Source organism: Cyprinodon tularosa, unplaced genomic scaffold (genome assembly GCF_016077235.1).
Source record: "Cyprinodon tularosa strain WSP-4 unplaced genomic scaffold, ASM1607723v1 ctg304, whole genome shotgun sequence".
NCBI classification, from domain to species: Eukaryota; Metazoa; Chordata; class Actinopteri; order Cyprinodontiformes; family Cyprinodontidae; genus Cyprinodon; species Cyprinodon tularosa.
Window position 1 is genome coordinate 740,001 of NW_024039013.1, and position 26,324 is coordinate 766,324.

The 26,324-nt window shown below is 38.0% G+C and overlaps 1 protein-coding gene across 1 annotated transcript in view; it reads left to right on the forward strand.

Annotated features, from left to right (window-relative positions):
* Window positions 1-26,324, forward strand: part of st6galnac3 (ST6 (alpha-N-acetyl-neuraminyl-2,3-beta-galactosyl-1,3)-N-acetylgalactosaminide alpha-2,6-sialyltransferase 3) — a 159,359-nt gene that overhangs the window by 58,350 nt on the left and 74,685 nt on the right. Inside the window, exon 3 of the mRNA XM_038291956.1 lies at window positions 9,800-10,209. Within this exon, the coding sequence (XP_038147884.1) occupies window positions 9,800-10,209 (410 nt within the window). The remainder of the gene's footprint in view (window positions 1-9,799; window positions 10,210-26,324) is intronic.

Genomic DNA, 26,324 nt, shown 5'->3' on the forward strand with positions numbered 1-26,324 from the left:
TATCAGCTGGTTCAGTCCCAGGTGATGGCCTCTGAAATTGTGTTTCTGGTATCACACAAGAAACATCTCATGATGGGTAAAAGTTAGTGATGGTGAAATAAAGCCTCACAAGGCATTGAACCGTTTGGCCAGATTGCTTCAACGATCCCCACAGTTCATGAAGCTTCATGTGAACATGTCACCACCTGCTGGTGGAGGGCAGAACTACACTTAGTAATATGATCTGTGATTTTTTGCAATTGTTTTTCCTTGTTATTTTTTCCCCTTTAAGTTCCTTTGATATTGTTAATGATTGGTGTGTATAACAAAATCTTTTGAGAACGATCATTTAAGGTAAACTGTTTTTCTGTCATTTTAGTGAAATAAGTTCAAGCAGACAGGAGAAGTGTTGTGAAAATTGGGCAATGGACTGCAAAATGAAAGCTGTTTGTCATTTTTATTAAACATTATAGTTTTTCCAGTGTTTTTACCCAAACTATATTACTATTTGTAATAGGGCAAACAATACAAAATAGTCACATCAGCCAAAATATTTAAGTATTATCACAACTTTCAAAAGTCTATGGTGGGTTTCGAACCAACAACGACGCCACTAGCAATGGTAACTGCTCACTAGAAAGCACTACTAATTAATACTGATGTTACAACTGTAGCCATGTGGCTTGCTCAGATTTTGATTATTACATAGTTAAATCTATGTTTTAACCAACTAGATTTTGTTGGGGGAAAAAACTATCTATACTTATATATCCAAACTCTATCCAACTGACAGCAACTCTGCTACAAACTCTCACATCTTGACTGAGAAGTGAGAGTGTTTAAATGCCTGTTAAAGTTCTCGCACGGTCTGAACCTCTTCCTGAAGCGTTCAGTTGGTATCATGGTAAGGCAAGGCAAGGCAAGGCAAGGCAAAATTTATTTGTATAACACAATTCAGTACAAAGACAATGCAAAGTGCTTTACATGATTAAAATACAGGAAGATAAAACAGAATCAAAGCAAGTAGGAAAAAATAAATAAAATAAAATAAAAAATGCAGAAACAAAAAAGAATATTAAAAACAGTTGGACATATGTTTCAGTTGAACTGTTTAACCAGAACAGTCGAAGGCAATCCTAAACAAATGTGTTTTTAGTCTTGATTTAAAGGAACTCAGGCTTTCCGCACTTTTACAGTTTTCTGGAAGTTTGTTCCAGATAAGTGGAGCATAGGAACTAAATGCTGATTCTCCATGTTTAGTTTTGGTTCTAGGTATGCAGAGCAGGCTGGAGCCAGAAGACCTGAGTGGTCTGGAGGGTTGATACACCGATAGCAAGTCTGTGATGTATGTAGGTGCTAAGCCATTCAGAGATTTATAGACTAACAGAAGTATTTTAAAGTCTATTCTCTGAGATACAGGGAGCCAGTGTAAGGACTTTAGAACTGGGGTGATGTGCTCTACTTTCTTAGTCTTAGTGAGGACACGGGCAGCAGCGTTCTGGATCAGCTGCAGCTGTCTGATCCACTTTTTAGACAGACCTGTGAAAACACCGTTGCAGTAATCAATTCGACAAAAAAAAAAAAAAATGGATTCGTTTTTCCAGATCATGCTGAGACATTAGTCCTTTAATCCTGGAAATGTCCTTCAGGTGATAGAAAGCCGACATTGTAATTGTCTTTAAATGCTTTTGGAGGTTCAAGTCTGAATCCAGCACTACACCTAGATTTCGGGCCTGATCAGTGGTTACTAGCTGAAGCGACTGAAGCTGTGTGCTAACTTTAGATCTCTCCTCTATTGGTCCAAAGATTATTAGTTCAGTTTTGTTTTTATTCAGTTGAAGAAAATCATGGCACATCCAGGCATTGATTTCTTCTAAGCATTTCCTCAGTGCTTGGTAGAGGGGCTTCAGAGGTCATACATTTTGGCCCCTCCCCTAAATGAATCACGCCTCGACACGCGCTTCGGGGAAACGCTTCCTCCATTAGTCAACACGCGCCTCGAAGCCTCGGCTCATCTCATAGTAAAAGTAAAGAGCTTTCTCAAGACCTTCACAACTTTAATGATGTCATTGGTTACAGAAAGATTTCTAAACTTCTGAATGTTCCAATGAGCAGTGTTGGGGCCATAATCAGGAAGTCAAAAGAATATAATTTCACCATAAATCAACATTGACCAGGTGCTCTATGTAAGAGTTCTGACAGAGGAGTGAAAAGAATTATCAGAAGAGTTGTCCAGGAGCCAAATACCACTTGTGTAGAGCTTCAGAAAGACCTGGAAATAGCAGGTACAATTGTTTCAAAGAAAACAATAAGTAATACAGTCAACCACCACAGTCTGTATGCAACCACGCAAGACTCCATTGCTGAAGAAAAAGCATGTTAAAGCTCATTTAAAGTTTGCTGCGCAACATTTTGAAGTTTGTTGAGAACAATGTTGGTTTTAAAGTCTAACAGCTACAAGGAGGCAAAGATTTGCAACAATGCTCCACAGTAACCATTACAAATGTGAGCAAAACTCTTAATATTCTGCAAAATTCTAAAATGCAAAGTGCAACAATTGCAGTATTTCAATTAGATAGCAAATACAATCAACGTGGCACTTGATCACATTTGTTTACGCAACAACTCTGAAAGCAACTTTGCAGAGACGGATGTAAACACTTGAAATGGATCCATATTTCAGCCACAGCTCTAGTGGACGCCATCATCCTTCAACTACTTCTGGTCTTCTTCTGTGTCCTTTTACAAGGAAGGAAGGTTCAGTTGAACATTGAGTAACTCTTGCGATGCAAAAAAGGGTTTCCATTGCACTTTATTGAAAGATAGCAATTTCAATAGGTCTGAAAAAACACCCCTAAAATCTTTTTATAAAAAGATTTTAGGGGTGTAGGATTTTTTTAATTGCAGTGTTTCCATTTAGTGGATGTATTTATGTAATTACAATTTTCACAATTTATTGGTTAATTGAAACACACCCGGCAAAATTAGGCTGCAGGAGTCTTTCACTGAAAGAGCTCGCCAGCTCTGCAGCAGCTTCATACATATTAAAATAGCGATTTGGAAAATCATCAATAAATAAAGAATGCCTACAAATTGGTCTTCCAATCAGACAGCGACTTAAAATGTAATACCAGATCAGTCACCAAGTGGCTTAATGACTGAAACATCAATGTTTTAGTGTGGCTAACACCTCTCATACAAAACCCTGATCTTAGTCCCTTAGAAAATTTGTGGGCAGTGTTGAGGAGGCGTTTTTAAATGTGATAGCCTATAAAATCTTACCCAGTTACAGATTTCTATGTTAGAAGTGCCAAAATTCAAACAAACTATTATGTAATATTTTATGGAGGATTAACCTTAAATGCAAAGATGCTAAATGCCAAGGACACCTATGTACAATCTTGACTTTGTGGAAGGTTGTAAAAATATTTTTGTTATTCTGGCATTTTTAAATTTAATATTTCTGGTAATCTTTTCTGATTTAAAGCAGGAACATCTTAACCTGATTTAATCTCTTATCATTTAGTGTAATTGTTTATAACATAACTTTTTTACTCTTTCATAAAGTCTTTTAGACTCTTACTTTCAGTCTTTCCTTGTTTATGAAGCGATTACTAAGTGCTTATGCTCTGCTCTGGGCCTCTTCCATAGGCAGGTTTCCATGTGTCTTATTTGCAGTTAGACAGCCGGTGTTCCCCGCAGAGCTGAGCCAATCTGTGTGTGCTGAAAGGTGTGATGGAGTTATGAGCTGGGCAGAGGGCAGCCTGTGATGATGGATGAGCTGCTGACAGCTCAAGGCAGCTCGATGGCTAGAGAATGACCTGCCCAGATGCTGAGATTATTTCATAACCCTCTGATTACATCCACAGATGGGAAGGAAAAAAACAACAAAAAGAGTAATTTACAGAAGATTGATGTCTCATGAGAAAGAAAATCTTCTGTTTTTGTTTCATCTTAAGATGCTGATCTTTTGTAAGCTGAGTCGAAGTTGCAGATAAACCAAATGGTTATAAGAGAATTTGCTGGATTATCTTGCATGATTGTGTTGCTTATAAAACTCTGTCTGTGTTTGTTCAGTGAATGATAATCATACACAGAGAGATGGAAGTTTTCGTCCACTGTTGAAAAAAAATGTATTTGTCTTGAAATTAGTGACATTTTAGCAATTCTACGTTTCGCAGATGTGAAAGAATTGTAACACAGTCTTGCATTAATTCTTCTACATGAGAATAAAGTTATCAAAACAAGCATTAATGCAGTCTGCAGAAGTCAGGATTTTCTTTACGGTTTAGATGAAAATGGAAAGAGAAAAGAGAACATATGTAATTATTAATTATTATCCATCCATCCATCCATCCATCCATCCATCCATCCATCCATCCATCCATCCATCCATCCATCCATCCATCCATCCATCCATCCATCCATCCATCCATCCATGCACCGATCCATCCATCCATCCTAAAAAAGGATGGAAAATATGGTAAATTTCATATTTTAGCTTCCTAAAACTTAAACAGGCTGTCATGATTCTGCCCTTTCTTGACCTTTTCTTTTTGAGTTTTCAGTTATACTTTGATTTGCCATTCTGTGTTTTTTTTGTAATTGGTTTCTTTTCCAGTTAGTGTCATCTAAGTTATTTTGTAGTTATATCTAAGCACTGTTGTATTTCTCTCTGTTGCCCCTTGTGTCCCTCTCCTTTCCCTTTGCTCCCATGTAGATACTTCTGTCCACCACTCCTCCCAATCAGCTGATTACTCCATCCATTATCCTGTTGGGCATATATATTCCTCAACTGCTGTTACTGGTTGCTGGATTCTTTTTCTTCTTTCCCTCATTCCTTTGGTTTATTCCTCCTTAGTCTCTCTTGGTTTTTGGTTCCTGAGTTTCTTGTACGTATTTTGGTTCTGGATTAAGGCTTCTTTATTTTCTACCTGTTCATTAAATTTAAGAAAATATCTCTGCGTCCTTAGCTCTGCATTTTGGTCCTTAACAAATCCACTAATCCTGACACAGACAGAAAAATAAGCTGCAAAAAAATAATGTTAATAGGCATTATGGAGTTTTCTAATGGGGCTGCTCAGTGACACAGTGGGTAGCACTGCTGCCTTGCAGCAAGAAGGTTCTGGGTTTCATTAACAGCCCAGGGGTCTTTCTGCATGGAGTTTGCATGTTCTCCCTGTGCATGCGTGGGTTCTCTCCAGGTACTCTTGCTTCCTTCCACAGTCCAAAAACATGACTGTTAGGTTAATTGGCTTCTCTAAATTCTACTTAGGTGTGAGTGTTTGAATGTTTTTTTTGTCCTGTGTGTCTCTGTTTTGCCCTGCGATGGACTGGCGACCTGTCCAGGGTGTACCCCGCCTCTCGCCCATTGACAGCTGGAGATAGGCACTAGCACCCCTCACAACCCCAGTAGGGATAAGCTTGTCGGAAAATTTATGGATGGATGGAGTTTTCTAATGATACTGCCACCTGTAGCCAAAACCGCAGTCTGCTGCTTGTTCTTGTATCTTGCGCTCATACTTGAAAAGGTTATTTATTTTTTCCTTTTTGTTGTGTGGGTTGGACTGGATGCCGGTTGCTTGTGAACATCCACAAAATCCATCTCTAAAATAACACTTCATTTGTTTGGTCGTACCCATTAAACATGACGTGAAATCAAAGTCAATTCAGGAAAATAGACTACAGGCTTATAGATGCATCAATGCTGAACGTCTGAGGTTTCAGTCTGCTCATTTAACCATGTTTTAATCATAAAGGCTTAAATAAAATGGCAATTTACAAGATATATTTCAGTAAAAACTTACATAATGTCTCTTAAATATAATCAGTTTTCTTGTTTGACCCTAGGAAAAATATTTTAACATTTTATATATATTCAATATTTTGCATTCATCAGTTATATCATATAGGATACATTGCATTATATAAGATCTTATATGTTTAACAGACAACTAGAGACCCTAATTTCTGGATTGTGATCCATATCACTTCCTTTCTCTGTTAGCAAATTATGTCTTAAATTGTTAACAATGTAATATTAGTCACTTTTCTATTGTCAAAAATACCCATATATGTTATATCAACCTATTTCTCAGATCTAGATGACCACAGTTGGAGCATAATTTTCAAGCTTCTTATTCATTTTCTTTACTTGGGTTTGTCCTTAAGAGAAAGACATCAATTAAATAGGCTTGTAAATCCCAGATTAACGCCACCAAATCTAATTTCTTTAATGCTCTTACCATGCAATCCTGCCAAACTGTTACTTTCATTATATATCTGAAACCTCATAAAACAGCCCTAAGGTCAAATGAGGGATTTCAACAACCAACACTGAATGGATACACCAGTAATTAAGTAAATTAAAAATATATTTAAAGATGTGATTAAATTTTGTTCTTTTAATGGTGGATGGAAGGATAGACAGGTATATGTTTATTATTCTTGTAATTTCGAGTCTTGTTTGTATTCAGATTCTCTGCATTGCACAGACTGTTTATTTGTGTTTCTTATGCTCCTGTTTTCTTGTAGCCTTTCCTGTTGTTAAGAAGGAACCAAGCCAAGCTTGAATGGCATCTGTTCTTGTCTCAATTTCTGTTGTATCAATTACAAATGCGGCTTTTAATCAAACCTTTTTTTACTTCAGAGAAACAGAAATTTATATTTTACTAATCTAAAAATTGTAGAAATGTCAACATGTCACAACCTTCTTTTCTGCTATTAGAAGTTGTTTGCAGCGTCAGTAAAAATAATGTTGCTATAGATATTTCCCTAAGATGCCTCATTTTCACAAACCTTCAGAAAAGAGAAATCTCTGACCTTCATCTGGCCATTTATAAATCACAAAAGAAGCACAGCTGTGGAATTGAAAAGATTTGATAGTTGTAATGATGGCTAAAAGAAAAACTTCTGATGCCAAACGTAGGTATGTATTAGAAATGCCCTTCCTCTATTTAATCTTTTTCTGCTACTAGTTGTAAAAAAAAAAAGAATACTGGCTGATTTGATCTACAACTGAACTAAGAACTGCAGTGGCAGAGGGAGGCTTTCATGGAACGTAAGTTTCTGTCGACATCTGCTAAATGAAGGTTAAACTCTCTTTACTTGGATACATTTCTAGCTTTTTTTTTTTTTTTTAGCTATGAAATCCTAAACTTCATTGTAACATTTCCAAAAAGTAAAAAAAAAACAATCCACTGGACTTGGTTTCCAAGGTTGAAGACGTTTCGCTTCCCATCCAGGAAGATTTTTCAATTAAAACTGGAGAAATAGCGTTGAGTTTCAGGCTTTACAGAGTGGACCAAAAACAAAGCCTGGTTTTAATTAGGAAACATGCAAATTGAACTGGATGAACGGTTTCGCCCCTTAGGAATGGGGGTCATTCAGGTTCTTTGACCCGACACCTGTCTATGTCTCGTTTAAGGGAATTGATAAAGCTTCCTGGATGGGAAGCAAAACGTCTTCAAACTTCGAAACAAAGTCCAGTGGATTTTTTTCCTGTCTTTTTGGAATGACTATGACCTGGATGACATTGTGACATTACTTCCTCAGCTTTCACACCGGGCCGCCTGTAAACAACTTAAGTGGTGAGTTTGTTGTAGCAGAGGTTGAGCTATGTTCTTCTCATGGTTCACATAAGCACATGAAGATGGAGGAAAATAGCCCTTAATGCTGTGTTCAAGTAAAACAACTCATTCAGCTTAATATAAAATGTATTTCTTTAGGTCAATAAGAGAAATGTCCTTTGAAAAACTTCAGATATTTTACGTGCACTATTTAAAGAACAAATACTTTGCAAGAGTCAATCAAACCATGTATTTAAAACTGAAATGTTCTTTGTAAACGATAAATGTTCATTCCATCATGGTCCAGATCCTTTTACAAGCCTTCAGTCTTTTACCCTTGTTAACCTATTGTGTCTTTCTTTGTCTGTAGGAAGGTCAGGATGAATTCAAGAGATGAACATTCTTAGCAAGTTTTCTGCACTTTCAGCTTTTCAGAGATAGAAAATGTGTGCACATTGTTCTAAAGCTGTAAAACCAAGAGATAAGGCTCAGCAGCATTTCACAACGTGATAAATTTAGGTTCTCTTGGGTCTCTGTTCTAATTAACTGCCTTTCCCAGGGCTGCATTTTATGAACTGTTACACAGCCCTGCAAAGGCTGCAGAGAACGACACTAAAGGAAGTCATAAAGTGCTTGTTCTTTAATTATAACTGTAAACCTTGAATTAAGGTATAACTAACTTACAATATACAACTCCTAAAAGGTAAGTTTACCTTGATTTATTAAAACAATAACACACACATCACATTAGTCCTCACAGTTTTTGTGCCTTTTTATGGTCAACAGACATTTTACCTAAAAAAACAACAACAAAAAAACAAACAAACAAAAAACAAACAAAAATAAAAATGTTCAGACCCCTGCAAATAAAAGTATTTTATTTTCTGACAGGTTGTCATTGTAAAACCTAATTTGAATTTTCCATGCCTTACGAAGTTCTAAATCTTAAATGATTTGTGACCTTCAACAAATCTGCTGCCATAGCATGGTATGTGCCCTTGAAAATCCGTGCTTCCTTTTTATAAAATGTTTTACCTGGTTCAAAACTGTTGTAATTGTGGCTTTAAATAATTTTTCTTTTGGTGGGGTCAGAGCAAAATGGCTCTCTGATATTAAGGTTTGCAGCCCCCTGGCTTAGATCCTGTTCTCAATCTATAGGGTCAAATTCATTGATGGACCCATTGTTCCCACAATTGCAACTATACTAACTATTCTGTATAAGCATTTTCCTCAAGGTAAAGGGAGTTGTTCAGAGTTATGTGGAAAAACTAAAACCTTATCCTCTGCTGTCATTTATCTCAAAGTAGATCTTTGAGGTTGAGTTTAGGACTGTCAAGTTTCTCCAAATGATGATGGCTGCAGAGCCATGGGCACAGATGAAGCAGCTTTAACCCTGGCCAACCACTTTATGTTCTAATTTCAACCCAATCAATGGGACTATTGCCATGTACTGATCACTAGCTTGCTAGTAAACTTCTATGGTCAGATACCAAGAACATATAGATGCTAACTTACTGGTTATTATAACTCATTTTGTACACCCTCTGTCAACCATACTGTAAGATTCGATTAGGTCGCTCTACCCCCAAACATCAAATGCTCTAGTTATGCTATTAAAGCCAGGTTTTGGCTTTCAAAACCTAATTATATTAAATTAAACTTTTATGTTTTGGGCAGAGTTGAAGTTGTTTGGGGGAGGTAAAGCAGTTCAGCTCTGCCCAATTGGTTCCACAGTCTCCAAGTATCTCCACTCCAACCCTTATTCACCTGTAGCCATTGAAGTGTTTGGGAGAATCAAATTTACTGATTGGGTGGAGCTTGGCAACATTATTAATTTGAAAGATTTCTGCAGCTTCACCATCAGTTTGATCCTTGCTAAGTTTTTTAGCTATATTTGAGGTTGGAAAAATACGTTTTTCTGCACACAGCATTGAATATTTGACTATAGGCAGAGCTGTCATTGTCTCTAGATGTCCATTATTCTTCTACCTGAGAATTTTTCATCATTTCGTGTTGATTTCTTCCATCAAATCTCATTGAAATATTTCTCTTTTGTGGTTTCTTTCAGTCAAACCTCAAACAATTCTCAATACCTGAACTGTTGACTTGTTTTGCTGTAAAATAAATATACCGGTATATAAATTTATCACCATTTCATTTTTTAAATCATATGTTGATGCTGCTTCTATATAGCTGACGCTTTTCTTTAATCTCTTAAAAACAAAACAATATTCTCTCATTTTGTTCTTTAGCCCCTGAAGCTGAACTGTGAACTGTGCAGCATTGTGTCCAGCTCCGGCCAGATGTTGGGCCAGGCTGCAGGCGCACAGATCGACCGCTCTCCTTGCATCTGGCGCATGAACAATGCTCCCACGCAGGGATTTGAAAATGACGTCGGAAGACGAACCACCCTGAGAGTCGTCTCTCACACCAGCGTGCCCCTCCTGCTGCAGAAGCCACAGCACTTCTTTGGCCAGGGCAATGACACCGTCTACGTCGTGTGGGGGCCGCTGCGGAACATGAGGAAGGACGGAAAGGGCATTGTTTACAACATGTTGCGACAGGCATCTGAGAACTATCCCCATGCTCGTATCTACGTCACCACAGAGGACAGGATGAACTACTGTGACATGGTGTTCAAGAAGGAGACAGGCAAAGACAGGTGAGCCATTTGCATTACCTGTTGTTTTCATGTCTGATGCAGTATCAGGAGATTTCGCTGTAGATTTTGGTTAACTCTTGCCCTAACCTCCTTAAGTATCTCTCATCATCAAAGTTAGATTTGCCTCCAATAAGATTCAAAATGGCTCATGAGGCTATTTTAAAAAAAGCTTTTAAGAGCAGCCGCAGAGGGATAGAGATGATCCAAACATATTAGCCTGGGGAATCTTCTGTTAATTAGGCTGCTTGATTTTGGCAGTCTCTCTTAGATTCAGCTGCTCTGACATGTTGACTTGTTCTGTTAAAACGACAGAGTTAGATCCGTAGATCATTTTTCTCTGAGATCTATCATTGCTTATTGCTAGGTGACCTCAACATATTCTCTTTATTATAACTTTATTATAACTTATTATAATAAGTTTTAATATAAAGAAAATATATTTGATAAGGCTTCATTTTCACTTTCGATTGACTCTTATTTCAAAATAATTCCAGATTAGTGCAGTCGTAACAGGCAGCCCGGGTCACAGGCGGCTACACTCTACCCCTTCTATTCATTCGGCTAGCTAATCTGAATCGTTCAATTCAATTTCGAGAGCGAGATCATCTGTGGTAGTAGGACTAGACATCTTCCAGGCATGTGAGTAAAACTAGCAGCAGTTCAGCGGACAGGATGAATGAACGGTACCCGACGCGGGACTGACGACGTACACGTGCCTCTTTGTTTAAAAAAATATAAATATGTCTTGGGGACTGGGGGACTGTGATTCGCCTACATGTTATGAATGCTGGCGTACCATAAATGATAAATTATGAACAGTTTAGTTTGTGCCTTCAAGTCGTTGTCCATAGGATATAACCTATCGGAATATCAGAACAGCTCCAAATGACACAAAACCAAAATGGATGAGTAGAACATGATGTAATAACGTAAAATCAAGGGCCCAATGCCCTCTTTAAGTAGAGGGCATTAAAAATAGCTTCCAGTATACCCAGGAAAAGATGCTTGAAAGAGTCTCAAAAAACATCATGAAGGGTATTTATACCTCAATTTACTGGTTTACTTTCAGAGACATAACTCAAGTTTCCAGTGATCTGACTGGCTTGCCAACAACTGGCCACAGATAAAGTTAGTTATATGTTTACAGCTACAGACAGTGAAAGCCTTCATACAGTTACAGACATTATGCCATTATCATGCTTTTAATATCTTCAGGATTCGTGGATCACAAATATATTAGCCTTTTAAAGGCCACCTTGTGCTGTTCCTCTTTGTCTACTAAATCCTCTGAGAGAATCAGAGGCTAATGACTGAAGAAACGTGGCAGCAGGCGTGCTATTGTTTAGGACAAACCTAATTTCTCTGACCCGTTCCTGCTCGTTTCCACAGTGCTCTGCACTCCTGCCTCTCCCTCATGTCATCAAGACCTCTTTTAACTTCTTAAGAGGATTAACATGTTCGGTAATAGGCGTAGTATCCATTTCATTTGAGCGCCATGGTGTGATTCTCATTCAGGTTGGCAGCATTAACACTGAATTTCATGTACGATATCCACGTTTGAGCGCGACTCAGCTGTGCAGACCCAGAGAGCACAGCTTGAGGTGTGGGATTACGGATGGTTGCTCAGAAAGAGGAATCTCATTACAGGGCATAATGCTGCTAGGGAGGATGCAGGGCATCAATCGATGCTAATTGGTAACACAGACCTACCTCAAGGAGCAACAATAAGGCTATTTGAATGAATATGTAATGAGAAGTTTCTCTACACCCCAGCCTGTCTTGTCACAATTTTGCCTGCAAACACTTTAATGCTCAGACACAGTTGAAACAGAGATAAGTTTTTATAGTGTGCAGTTTACTGTAATCAGACAGGGAAAGGAATGACCGCTGTACATTGGTGGAGTTAACATAAACTGCTCCAACCCTGCAGCTCTTTGTTGCCCTCTTAGCCACAGCTAACTTCGTACCCAAGTCTACAACAACCACTCACAATCTAAATGGAATATTGCTGCAGAAGGGCGTCTGCTTTTACACTGTAATTTGTGTGTGTTTTTGCATACACTTCCTCAGTGTTTATTATTTTGTTGCACAGATAATAATCAGAACGGTAAAAAAGATGGAAGAGTGATCAACACTGCTTCTAATTATCCACATTTCTGTAAGCATCTAAAAAGATACTGCATCTCAGCCTTTCTTTGCATGCTTGATCATGGCAAATGCTTTGTCAGGGCTAACTAATTCTTCAGCAGATCATGAAACTGAATAGTCTGTCAGGAAACTTGCTTGTTTCTGCAGAGCTAAGATACTAAACATATATATGTCATGATGCGACATATACACAGGACAGATAAAATGGCCATTATCATGAAATGAACATTCTTATAGGAAGGAAAAGCTCGATCCAGATGGAGCAAATCGAGAAGAGGCAGTGATCTATGTAGGATGGGGATGAAATGAAATTTCCTTAAATTGATCATATGTACATAAAACTGAATTTAAAGTTAATCTAGTTTGATAATCAGGATATTAAAACAATGTAACATTAGTGCTAATTAAAGACACATTTAAGAATAGGGGTGTAACAAATAATCCATTAGATGACATGATACACATTTATAAAAACTAGAAGGTATTTCATTTATATACTTTAAAAGTAAAATAGGGTTAAAGAAGAATTTTTTTTTCATATCTCACACACCATGTTTTAAAGGGGTTATAGAACGCAAACCAAGTTTACATTGCCATAAGTAAATAACGATAGTTCAGTGGGTGAAATGGACGTACAGAGAAGTTCGAACCCCATCGACACCTCCTTTCTCTGCAAAGCTCACAATTCTAAACCACCATAAAACCGGCGACTTCAAACGAAGCACCGAATTGACGTAAATTCGGGGATGTCACCTTATTTGGTTCTTGCCTGTACTTTTGTCACGCCTCGAAATTGACATACACTTAATGCAGTGTTCCAGGCTGCACGGAGAAAGACTTTCACAGTCTTCCCAAGGATCCACGACAGGCATGGATTATTTTCGTCTATCAGTAGACCCCTGCAAAGTCTGATGCTCAGCTGTGCATTTGCTCTATGCATTTTACCGAAGACAGCTTTCAAAATCTTGGGCAGTTGACGGCAGGATTTGCTAAACTTCTTTCACTGAAACGAGGGGCTGTTCTCACCGTAAGGCCATCGCAAACACAAGCTGTAAGTATGATTCTGTCGCTAAGCTCTTGATAGCAATGCTAGCATATCTATGGTGACCAGATTTGGGTTTCTGAAAATTACTACTTTTCTTCTCTACTGGTAAAAACATTTTTACCAGTAGAGGAGAGATTTATAATTTGAGAGGAGAATTTGTTTTGAGATTATGTGATGTTCGCACCACACTTAAAAGTCTGGGGCTCAACCATGTAGGAATTCTGTTGCGGAATGGGTTAGATATGGAAATAAAAAGGAGTACCGGTACCACACTAAGAAAATTTAAAAGCAAGTATAAATATGTTATGTTTAAGAAATTTGCATGTGACTCAAAGATTTAACTGTGATATTTTGGAACATTTCAGTATGTACTACTAGATATCTTATTTTTTCTGTACAACTGCTTTCAATATAACACACTCTGTATTCGTTTAACTGCGATTTGATTTGTAATGCCTCCTTTTTAGCAAAGACCTTATACTATATGTTACGTCACATGTATATTCTTATTGGGGGTAGGTTCTTACAAGTTCTTGAACTTCTACCTACTCTTTTTGAGCGCTACTAATATGTCTTAAAATCTCAATGTAAATCTTCCTTGTATTGTTGCTCAAAGAAATAAAAAAAAAATAAAAAAAGAAAGAAAGAGCCCGCCACTCTGGTATTATACTTTACTCATGTTCATTTAGCAGTCCTGGACACTTTTTATACCCCATGTGTCTTTCATATGTCTTTTCGCCTCATATGACAGACATATTGACAGCTGTATAGCTGAAAACTATTAGCAACCTGATGTACAGTATTGGCCCTACCAAACCTCAAAACCTTTGCGTTGCTCTTTCAATCATTTTACACAAGTCATCTCCAGGCACTTTATAGAGACAGTTCTGTCAGATCCCACAGACAGATCGGTTAAAGCTTTTCTATTTAAAGAAACCCAGTCCATTGCATTGAGCTGTTGATTTTGTAGGATTTGCTGCTCCTGTTTACCTTCCTTAGATCTTTGGTGTCAGAAGCTGAATAAGAGATAGATTTAAACACTTTTATTTCATTTTCAATGACTATTGTAATTGCCTTTTAATGTGTTTGAGAAAGAAAGATCTTGACCTTGTTCAGTCATTACAGTGGGCAGCTGCAAGGTTTAACACACAATAGACACATCAAATCTCTTCGGTTTGGCCTCATTACAATTGGCGACTAATTACTTGAGAATTCATTTTAAAAATCAAAGGCTTCACTGTTAGAGCCTTGTGGTCAAGCTGCAAACTTGAAAGGCTTGGAATGGAACCATGAACATATTCTAAAACAACAGGAGTGAAATCATTTACAGCAATGGACCCCAGGTTGTAAAATTAGTTGATTTTACCTCATAATTCTGTTGAATCAGCAAAACACTTAGTTATTCAGATTTTTTTGTTTTTAATTTTTTGTTGTGAGCTGCTTTTAACTTTACACCCTTCTGTTATATTTTCTGAGTTTTCATTTTTTTGGGATATTTTTTATGCCAAAGCACTTTGTGGTTTTTGAGCCATATAGCCTTTGGAAAGTTACCTCACTTCATCACACCGCTACCATCAGACAAGCCCTTATTATCTGTTGGGGGAGTTGTGGCCTAGTGATTAGAGAAGTGCGGTTGTGCTCTGAGTAGGTCGCAAGTTCGATCCCTACAGTCGGCCCTCTGGGTCTCTTAGTAAGACCCTGCACAATGGCAGCCCACTCCTCCCCAAGGGGATGGGTTAAATGCAGAGGTCATTTCTCCGTTGTGAGATCAATAAAGTTCAATTTCTTTCTTTTCTTTATTAGCAGCTGTAAAGGAAGAAAATATTCTAACATAGTTAACTTTGGAAAAAGATTGGCTTCTGATTCTTCCCTTCCCCAGGTCCACTCGGCGAGCTGCGTTTGGTAATAAAACCAACATTGCGTGTTGACGTCACAGAATTACAGAGTTTAATCCAATATAAGACAATGCATACACTTTAGAAATAAGACAATGCACAAACCTACACCAGAAACTGCAGAACAACAGAGACATACATTCCATTACCTGACATAGGAGGAAAGAAAGCAAAGACGTACAAGACATCTTTGGAGAGTTTGCAAGAGCAAAATCTGATCTTTTTCTTCTATTTAGAAAGCTTTATCCTCTTGTATCTAATCCATTCAAAAAGGGGCTGGCCCTCGGTCCTCCAACCAAACGCCATCTCTGACACTGCTAGGGCTTCCCCTTATTTACTGCAAACATCTGGGGTCATTTGCTTCTTTGTTTTAACAAGAAAAGGCGGAAAGCTTGTCCTGGCATCTAGAATTCCTAAAGTCATAAAACACAAGATAAGCTCTCACAGACAGCTTGTGGAATGCGGGGGGCCTCACCATCCCTGGTTGTTTATTCTGGAAGACTTTTGACCTTCTGTAAACCAAGCAGAAATCTCTCCTGCAGGCTTAACTGTTATTCACCCCCCAGGAGATACTCATTCTATGGGCTGGTGGTCTAAATACTTATCCATTAGTAGTTTTAAATCATTAACACAGCCTTGTTCAAAATTAAGAAATATGTTCAAGTGAGAGTGTTTACACATGCCATAAGATTAACTGTATTAAAGTCTAAAAAATAATCATTTTTCTTTAACAGTCCCCGTTTTGAGGTCTGAGACATACAGACCTCACAAATAAAATGATTAAGCCTTCTAATAGAGGAACCAAAAAACTATTTAGTATACTAAAAAACTAAAACATTAGCCCAATTTTATAACAGTCCCCTTTTTAAACAGCACCTCCTAGGTCCCCTGCCAGGCCATGTGTCTGAAGCTGAACTCCATAATCTAAACTTATCAAATGTATCTTGCGCTGTCCAACAATTTAATACTCACCTGATGAACCACAAAATTTTAACCAGTAAAAACTAAACTAAAAATACATTTCACTTATCAAACATGAAAAATCATAAAACTCAGGTATGTCAATAGAAGAAAACACACAATAGAAATATTAGCCCAAGTATAAAATTAGAAAACCAAAGCAAGATATCTCGAAATTACCAAAAAATGCTCAGCAGACTCAAAAGACAATACTCGCCACAAAAATTACAATTTGTCAATACAAAACAATAACAACATAAAAAATACATCATAAACACATAAAAATTACAAAAGACCTTTTTTTCTTTTTTTTCAGAATTCAACAATAAGAAGTTAGAGTTCGTCTCTATGCTCCTTCGATAGTCTTTCAAAAATGAATATGAATTCTTCGTCAGGAAACGATCCAAAAATACGCGCAAAAAGAAACGAATGTTCTTGAAGAGTTCGCAAAAACGAAAACACGCAATAAAGAGAAGATAAGTTAATGATGATCTTGTAGCTGGATCCTTCACGTGTTCCTCCTCGGTTGTAAACCTCAGGTTTTCACCTGAGTGTCCGTTGCTCACTGAAAATTGGAGTATTATGCCAATTTAACAGTGAGTTTAAGGAGAGGGTGCAATCTCCTTTTCTCAATGGAAGGACACCGGAACAGGATTATTGTGCCTGTCTGGGCCTTTTAAGCCTTGTAATTCAGGAAAATGAAGTGGTTTTGGCAGACTTCTGCCCGGAAATGCAGATCCTCCTCCACGCTGTGATGGCCCTCAGACACTCCTCGACCGCAGGTTGAGACTGTAGATTCTCCTGTATGCCCTGCAGCGTGCGCCGTGGCTCCTCGGCTGATGTGCACTGACTCCAATGGAACCACGTGTCTCCTTCTCTCTTGTAGACGGACAGCATGAGATGTACTCTCCACGACTCGGTATGGTCTGGCGAAGCGAGGTTCAGACCACTTTCTTTTGATGACCATCAGGCGCACCCAGTCGATTCCCCGAACTGATCCCGAGCCTGGACGTTCCTGTGACGTCTGGTATTTTGTAAATTCTGCTGCCAGGACCTGTAACTCATTGAAGAAATCTTTATGAGATAAATGTGCAAGCTTACCTTTCCATCCTGGAATGCGGGTAGCAGGTCCTGGAAACATCCGTCCTGTCTGGAGCTCATATGGAGAGAACCCTGTTGATTGGTTAATGATTGATCCTACACTTTATGACTGCTTCACTGTCTTCCTTTTGTATTATAAATCTGCTACTTTGGAGTTGTATTTTATCAATCCTTATCAGTTTTGGAGAGAGATTCAATACAGCTAAATTTATTAAATTATGTAAATCTTTAGTTTAGACCTTCCTGGATGTCTTAGTTAAACAACTTATTTTAAAACATATGAATAGAGATACAACAATCCAATGATCACCTTCCTTAGTTTAAGAACACTATTTTATGTAAATTATTTGATAGTCAATATTTTGTTTAGTATATTCAATTTATACATTTTACTTATTTCATCTTTTTCCGAAAAGATGAAATAAGATGAAATTTGCCTATCAGATCAATTCCATTCATGTCCCCCTGTTTCTATAACAGAACAAATGTTCTGTCATAGAATACAATAAAAATCCTATACAACTCATTGAGATGAAATCCGCTATCACCACTAACTTTAGCCTCATGTAACACAGTTGGATGCAATTCAAACCTGGTGTCCCAGTTACTGTTACAATCTGCACACCTCAATCAAAGAATTTAATGTTTGATTAAATTTATGAAATCAACACAGAACTTGGTGTCATTTGCTCAGTAAGTCAGTCTATAGACACCCAATCCACTTTAACACCTTAATTTCAAATTCCATTTAAATTTAAATTTAGTTTTACTGAATGGTAGCCACTGTACTATGCAAATAAAAATTTAGATCATCTTCCCTAGTAGATGAAGCGTAACACACAATGCAATTCAGCTATAGTTAAAAAAATGTAATTGCAATCATTAGTCCCTGCCCATTCTTTTCAGGCAGGAAGGGAAAAAAACACACTAGCATTTTGTGAGACAAACAGAGTGAATCATGGAGGAATGCAGTGTCGTAACAGTTGGTGCACACCAACCCCTAACTGCATCGTAAAACCTCTGACCCCAGGAGATGGGGTTGTCCTCAACACCTAGAATTACACTGCAGGGCTGCAGGACGTGAAGAAAACAGGGCGCCTCAGTGCTATATCTAAAATAAGAAGAGAACAATGGCATTACACACTACAAAAATTTAAAGAAAATAACTTATTCACCACTACCAAGTTGTGTTGGCACCCATTTCGTCTCCAACCTGCAGACTGAAGGGAACCCCAGGAGTGGGCTTTGGCGCCCAGGTCACATGATCAGAGGTGAGAATCCAGGATCAAACATGAGAACACACAACAGGACCACCGCTGAGCGACTTGCCATGCCCCAATTCTTTATCTGCTGAATCAGAAGGTGTCCAGAATAGCAGTCATTCCAGCAGTGCAGAAACATCTGGATACAGTCCCGCTTTGATGAACTTTGGTCAGCCTTTCGTGGTCGACAGAGCAGGACATAGAAACCAGCAGACCAGTCATCTACTGAAGCCCCCGTCCGGGTTTGTCTATGATCTTTGTGGTCCCGACTCACTGCTGATTTCCAGCCATAGAAGACTCCCACAGATAACGCTTGAGTCCCTTCGTAATCGCTCAACAGCGTTTGGCTTTCATACAGCAGTCCAGCAGAAGATGGGCACAGTTCAGCATCATCATGTCTTTGTTCAGCAACACAGCGGCCTGATGCGGTAATCAAGAAGATCCCTTCAAATACATCTTCCCATGATCTCTGAGCTCAAAAGACCCTTCCCCCAAGATTGCCATCAAGTCAGAAGGAAGGAGAACTGCCAGAGAAAAAATAATACAAAGTAATTAAAAAGCAAAACTTATATTTGCCACATTTTGTTACTTTCACTACTATAAATAAAATTTATCTTGTGATGCATCCTCCCGTGTGGCGCTAGATTTGTTGTTGTTATAGCACAAACGGCCAACTGCCCCAAATCCTGAACTGCAAAAAGAATAGATAGAAATTTGTTAAAATAGTCCACGATCGGATGTGCCAGAATTAAGAAAATAATGACACTTACTGTTCAAAATCAATAAACGTCAATACCTCGATGACATTCACTCTGCTTGTGCCAAATATCAACTACAAATTCTAAAATCACAACCTCACAAACTCATTAAAGAATTAGAACAAACTCTAGAATGTCCAAGTACTGATACTTATAAAAGTTGTGATGGAATTGCCCTTGGTCAAATAATTATGAATTGCATATTGTTCTACTAAATACCAAACATCCTTATCATTGTCCCACGCTTCAAGACAAAGTCCTATTTCAAAATTTCAGAAATTATTTACATTTTATTTGAATTTCATAGCAGTTTTAACCAAAATTTTCCTCAAAATTAACAATTTACACCCAACTGTATATAATCAAAGTCAGCAGTGATGCAGAAATCTATCAACAATTTTAAATGTAAATAGACATGGCATAGATGTTATTTGAAACCGTTCAATTTGAGATGATCAAATCTAATTTAGTAGAAGCTTCTATATCACATACACCATATTGTAGTAAAGCAGGAAGGCCATATGACTCTACATTAAAGAAATCCATAATTCACTATTGTTGAATCGAAAAAATCAAAATTATTGATTAACTAATTTACCATTAACCATATCCAAGAATTTACCAGGAATTAGGGTCTACTTCTGCTTCTCCCCCTGTTGATATAATAAAATTCTCATTTTGAAAACAATTTGGAATCTATGTCACTTTTATATAATAATTTGCTGAAAAACCAAAATATCATAAGATGTTCCACCATTTCTCCAAATCTTCCATCTAGTATTCAAACTAGACTGAGATTATGTAAATTTCAAAGTTCCATCTGTAATGTCTTATCTTTATAACATCCCCCTGTGTTTTCTTATTTCCAAAAGAAAAACAATTTAGAGGTGGAAAAACAAAAATGGAAGAACTTACCCCCATTATGCTAAAATTTCAACATGTCCAATCAGTCACCCATATGAAATATAAACCAAGTTTATTTAGTTAGAATTTAGGTTAGTTTGTTAGTGTTGTTAGTCAAAGTGGATAACACAATTTCCTAATAACTACATCTATCTGCTTTAAGCCAAGGCTGAATTCTCGTTTCATATTAATTTCACTGCACAAGCAGATGATTCAGCTTCAACCAGATTGTGACACCAAAATATGAAATCGTCATTACCTTAAAATTGTCCCTTAAAGCAGTAATAAAAACATACAGGTGCTGGTCATAAAATTAGAATATCATGAAAAAGTAGATTGATTTCAGTAATTCCATTTAAAAAGTGAAACTTGTATATTATATTCATACATTACATACAAACTCATATATTTCAGATGTTTATTTTGTTTAATTTTGATGATTACAAATGACAACAAATGAAAATCTCAAATTCATCATATCAGAAAATTAGAATATTGTGAAAAGGTTCAAAATTGATGGCCCCTGGTGCCACACTCTAATCAGCTAATTAACTCAAACCACCTGCAAAAGCCTTTAAATGGTCTTTCAGTCTAGTTCTATAGGCTACACAATCATGGGGAAGACTGCTGACTTGACAGTTGTCCAAAAGACGACCATCGACACCTTGCACAAGGAGGGCAAGACACAAAAGGTCATCGCTAAAGAGGCTGGCTGTTCACAGAGCTCAGTGTCCAAGCACATTAATAGAGAGGCGAAGGGAAGGAAAAGATGTGGTCGAAAAAAGTGTACAAGCAAGAGAGATAACCGCACCCTGGAGAGGATTGTGAAACAAAACCCCTTCAAAAATGTGGGGGAGATTCACAAAGAGTGGACTGCAGCTGGAGTGAGTGCTTCAAGACCCACCACACACAGACGTATGAAAGACATGGGTTTCTGCTGTCGCATTCCTTGTGTTAAGCCACTCTTGAACCACAGACAGCGTCAGAAGCGTCTAAAGAGAAACAGGACTGGACTGCTGGTGAGTGGTCCAAAGTCATGTTCTCTGATGAAAGTAAATTTTGCATTTCCTTTGGAAATCAAGGTCCCAGAGTCTGGAGGAAAAGAAGAGAGGCACTTCATCCACGTTGCTTGAAGTCCAGTGTAAAGTTTCCACAGTCAGTGATGGTTTGGGGTGCCATGTCATCTGCTGGTGTTGGTCCATTGTGTTTTCTGAGGTCCAGGGTCAACGCAGCCACATACCAGGAAGTTTTAGAGCACTTCATGCTTCCTGCAGCTGACCAACTTTTTGGAGATGCAGATTTCATTTTCCAACAGGACTTGGCACCTGCACACAGTGCCAAAGCTACCAGTACCTGGTTGAAGGACCATGGTATCCCTGTTCTTAATTGGCCAGCAAACTCTCCTGACCTTAACCCCATAGAAAATCTATGGGGTATATTGAAGAAGAAGATGCAATACACCAGACCCAACAATTCAGAAGAGCTAAAAGCCACTATTAGAGCAACCTGGGCTATCATAACACCTGAGCAGTGCCACAGACTGATCGACTCCATGCCACGCCGCATTGCTGCAGTAATACAGGCCAAAGGAGGCCCAACTAAATACTGAGTGCTGTACATGCTCATACTTTTCATGTTCATACTTTTCAGTTGGCCAACATTTCTATAAATCCTTTGTTTTTATTGGTCTTCAGTAATATTCTAATTTTCTGATATGATGAATTTGAGATTTTCATTTGTTGTCATTTGTAATCATCAAAATTAAACAAAATAAACATCTGAAATATATGAGTTTGTATGTAATGTATGAATATAATATACAAGTTTCACTTTTTAAATGGAATTACTGAAATCAATCTACTTTTTCATGATATTCTAATTTTATGACCAGCACCTGTATTTATGAAACAAAACCTTCAGTGTACCTAAATAGTTTAAAATACGAAAAATATCACACAGCTACACACTAAACTGAGGTCATATTTACATAGAGCATCCTAAAACCCATCAAAGGCCATCAGCCTACACATTCACTCTCATTCACACTCAAGCACTCATCAACACATTGTAAGAAAGATGCAGGATGTTACCCCAGATTTCAAACCAAAATTCATCCTGTAAAAGTCTTAAACACAAATATTATAACACCATGGTTGAAAAAAAAATAATAAAAAGACATTATTATCCAATAGTTCTAATATTGTTCAGTTTTGAGTGAACCTTTTTAAAAACTCCAAATTATACACACAACCGTATTTCATGATAGCCCACTGTTATTAAATGGCTACCTAGACCCCCTGTAGGAAAACCCAAAAACCGTTCATGTGGTCATGTAATATGCGAAATGGGCTGCACACGAAGATCGTCCTACAAGAAACAAAGTCATTCATTAGTGTTTCAACATGTCCCACATTAACAGTGTAGAAAACACTGTTACGCAGAAAAACATCCATATGTTCTCATTTTTGTTCTCTTACAATCAGTGAGGGTGTTCCATCCTGTCAGGAAACCTAGAAATTTAAGTGATTGTCAATGTTACAGTATTATAAAAAACAATTGGATCATTCCAGTGCTCTAGCCTGGAACTGATGCAACACATTTCACCCGCTGAGAAAGTAAAAACATCTGTAAATCTGTTATTTTGTACTCTTCTTCTCAACACAAAACACAGTCCTAAAGCAATTCACATCAAAATCCAAGAATCCTGAAAGCGTGAGCTGGAAATAGCACAGAACTGAAGCACTCCCAAAATGCAAATAAGGGGGGTCAATCAGTCCCCCTGCTGTGAAACAAAACTTGCATCCAAAACGGAGACACCTCTGTCCCACAGAAGAAAATTTTAACAGAAAGTCAGTAATACAACATCCAGCAAAAACATTTAACAATATTTCAGAACACAATCTTGAAACACAAATCACTTCCGCACAATCTCAGCACAATCCAGACACAGACAGACGAATAGACAGCAGCGCGTGGTGGGACATAGGCTACAGTATAACGGGGGAAGACAGACACACAGCCACAAACACAAAGAAACATACAAAACACAGAAACACAGACAACGTTGTAGTTCAGTCAAGAAAAGACAGAAAAAAAAGAAAAGAAAACGTCAGGAGCCGGCTAAAAGAATGTATGACGCATCTTTTAATTGTCCAATTTCAATTTTACAAATCCCTTTTATTCTCATTTCAACTTCTCAGTCCTACACTTCAGAGCTGGGTCAAGCTCGAGGCGAAAATAAGCCTCAATTTAGTTTATTCGATCACTCAATCCGCCCAGTGACAAAAGGTTTTTTCTTTTTCAGCTGGGGAGAGCGATTGAACCCGTGTTAAATCAAATAATTTATTTTAGTCCTTTATACTATAAGCAACCCGCTTAAGGGTGCCAAAGAAAGGTGATCCAACCTGCTATTAGTCCTTTATTTTCCACGAGTGATACAACTCGGTCCAATTAACCTGCTATTAGTCCTTTTCCATGAGTGATACAACTCGATCCAATTAACCCAAATAATTATAAGTCCACTGGAGATGAGTCGAAATCTCCGGGCTGATACAAGCCCCTGCTAATTAATACACAGACACCCGAAATTCTTTTTTAGAGGCACAGGCATTGCTCCTCAGGGTAAAAAGAATAAATTAATCTTTATTAATTAATTAATTAATCAATCAATAAAACCTTCTTTTAAAAAACCCAGCTTAAGTCAGAGTTAACGTAAAGGCTCTGTTTGAACTAGCCACAGTTCCCTGTAATGTGTATTTATTCAAATCCTTAAACAACCGACTCATTTAGGAGGGATCCTATCTACCTCTGCAGCTTCTGAATTCTGTGAGGCCGCACACAGCAAATCAGCCCCGGTCCGACCACACGGCGCTTCAGACAACTGAAAAATAATCAAATACTGTCTTACCACACCGAAGCGTCGGGCCGAAACGGATCAATCAGGACCAAACAGCCGCGCGCCGAGATTCCAGAACCGGCACGAGCCCCCAATTGTAAAGGAAGAAAATATTCTAACATAGTTAACTTTGGAAAAAGATTGGCTTCTGATTCTTCCCTTCCCCAGGTCCACTCGGCGAGCTGCGTTTGGTAATAAAACCAACATTGCGTGTTGACGTCACAGAATTACAGAGTTTAATCCAATATAAGACAATGCATACACTTTAGAAATAAGACAATGCACAAACCTACACCAGAAACTGCAGAACAACAGAGACATACATTCCATTACCTGACATAGGAGGAAAGAAAGCAAAGACGTACAAGACATCTTTGGAGAGTTTGTAGGAGCAAAATCTGATCTTTTTCTTCTATTTAGAAAGCTTTATCCTCTTGTATCTAATCCATTCAAAAAGGGGCTGGCCCTCGGTCCTCCAACCAAACGCCATCTCTGACACTGCTAGGGCTTCCCCTTATTTACTGCAAACATCTGGGGTCATTTGCTTCTTTGTTTTAACAAGAAAAGGCGGAAAGCTTGTCCTGGCATCTAGAATTCCTAAAGTCATAAAACACAAGATAAGCTCTCACAGACAGCTTGTGGAATGCGGGGGGCCTCACCATCCCTGGTTGTTTATTCTGGAAGACTTTTGACCTTCTGTAAACCAAGCAGAAATCTCTCCTGCAGGCTTAACTGTTATTCACCCCCCAGGAGATACTCATTCTATGGGCTGGTGGTCTAAATACTTATCCATTAGTAGTTTTAAATCATTAACACAGCCTTGTTCAAAATTAAGAAATATGTTCAAGTGAGAGTGTTTACACATGCCATAAGATTAACTGTATTAAAGTCTAAAAAATAATAATTTTTCTTTAACACAGCTCATGCTTAGTGTTAACAAATCCTTCAAATCTTATAAGTCTAAACAAAGTGGCTTAAGATGACAGAAACTTCATTAAGATTTTATATGACCAGGTTTTGCTATGTAGAAAGAGCTCATCCAAATAATTGATAATTATTAGACATATTAGACGCTTAGACATTCTTTCAGTGCTGTAGTGTTTCCAGAACAAGTTAGCGCTGTCCATCCTCAAGCCGAGCTACACCAATGGTTACAAGATACGTAGTGATGGCGGAGGCATGCTAGAACAGAAATGTGTATTGATTCAAACTGAGTTTTATTTATTCATCACATAAAATCAGCCAATTCATCGTTACTGGATGATGGAACAGCATCAGCTCAACAAAGAATTACCGATGTACAACGATGGGATGGCAGAAAAGTGGAAATCATTTGTAACATCACAGAACAACAAATAATACTAGTAGCTACTGTTAGTTGCAGAGACTTTTGTGAGTTATTACACTACATGGAGCCAAATTACAACATTTTTCTGAAAGCAAAGTAGTTGTCTCTTCCACCACTAATTGTTGCCTTGAAAACAGTTTCCTTCCACTTCATCTACACAAAAGGGAAGTAAAGTCTGATAGTATGTCAGAGCATCATACCGTCTTTGAATGCTTGTTTTATATCTCTATCCATGAGGTATAAAAGGACCAAAAATAGTTAGGCTAACCCTAACCCTAACTGTTACATACATTTTGTTTTATTTATCTGATGTTTTTTCTACAGTAACTTTTTTGTTTTGTTATATTTTAGAAATATGTCTAAGTTTAAAAATATGGAAGGGTTATTGTCCTGACAGTGCAGATCTGCTGCTAGACTCTCCTGACAGATTACCCAACTTATTAATTTTGGGTATAGAGAGCTGTGGTGATCAGCCCCAACTTGGCCATGCTTTACATAGACTTCATTTGAAGGTGGAAGGCATCTTGTTGGTAGTAAAACTTTGTTGCTGACTCATCTCTCTAAGATGTAGCATCTTGATGACTTGAGCTTTTGTTTTCTCTGGCCTCATCCATAATGCAAGCTAATAATCCTGATTATTTAGAAGTAATAAAGATGAAATTCAGTTAAAATCCATAATAATGAAAAGTTGCAGAAGTAAATACGTGTGACACCCTGCTCAGAGCGTGATTCATGGAGGTGTAGGCTGTGGCAGGATGTTGCACAGACCGAGCCTCTCCATTATAAACCTCTGCCTCCCT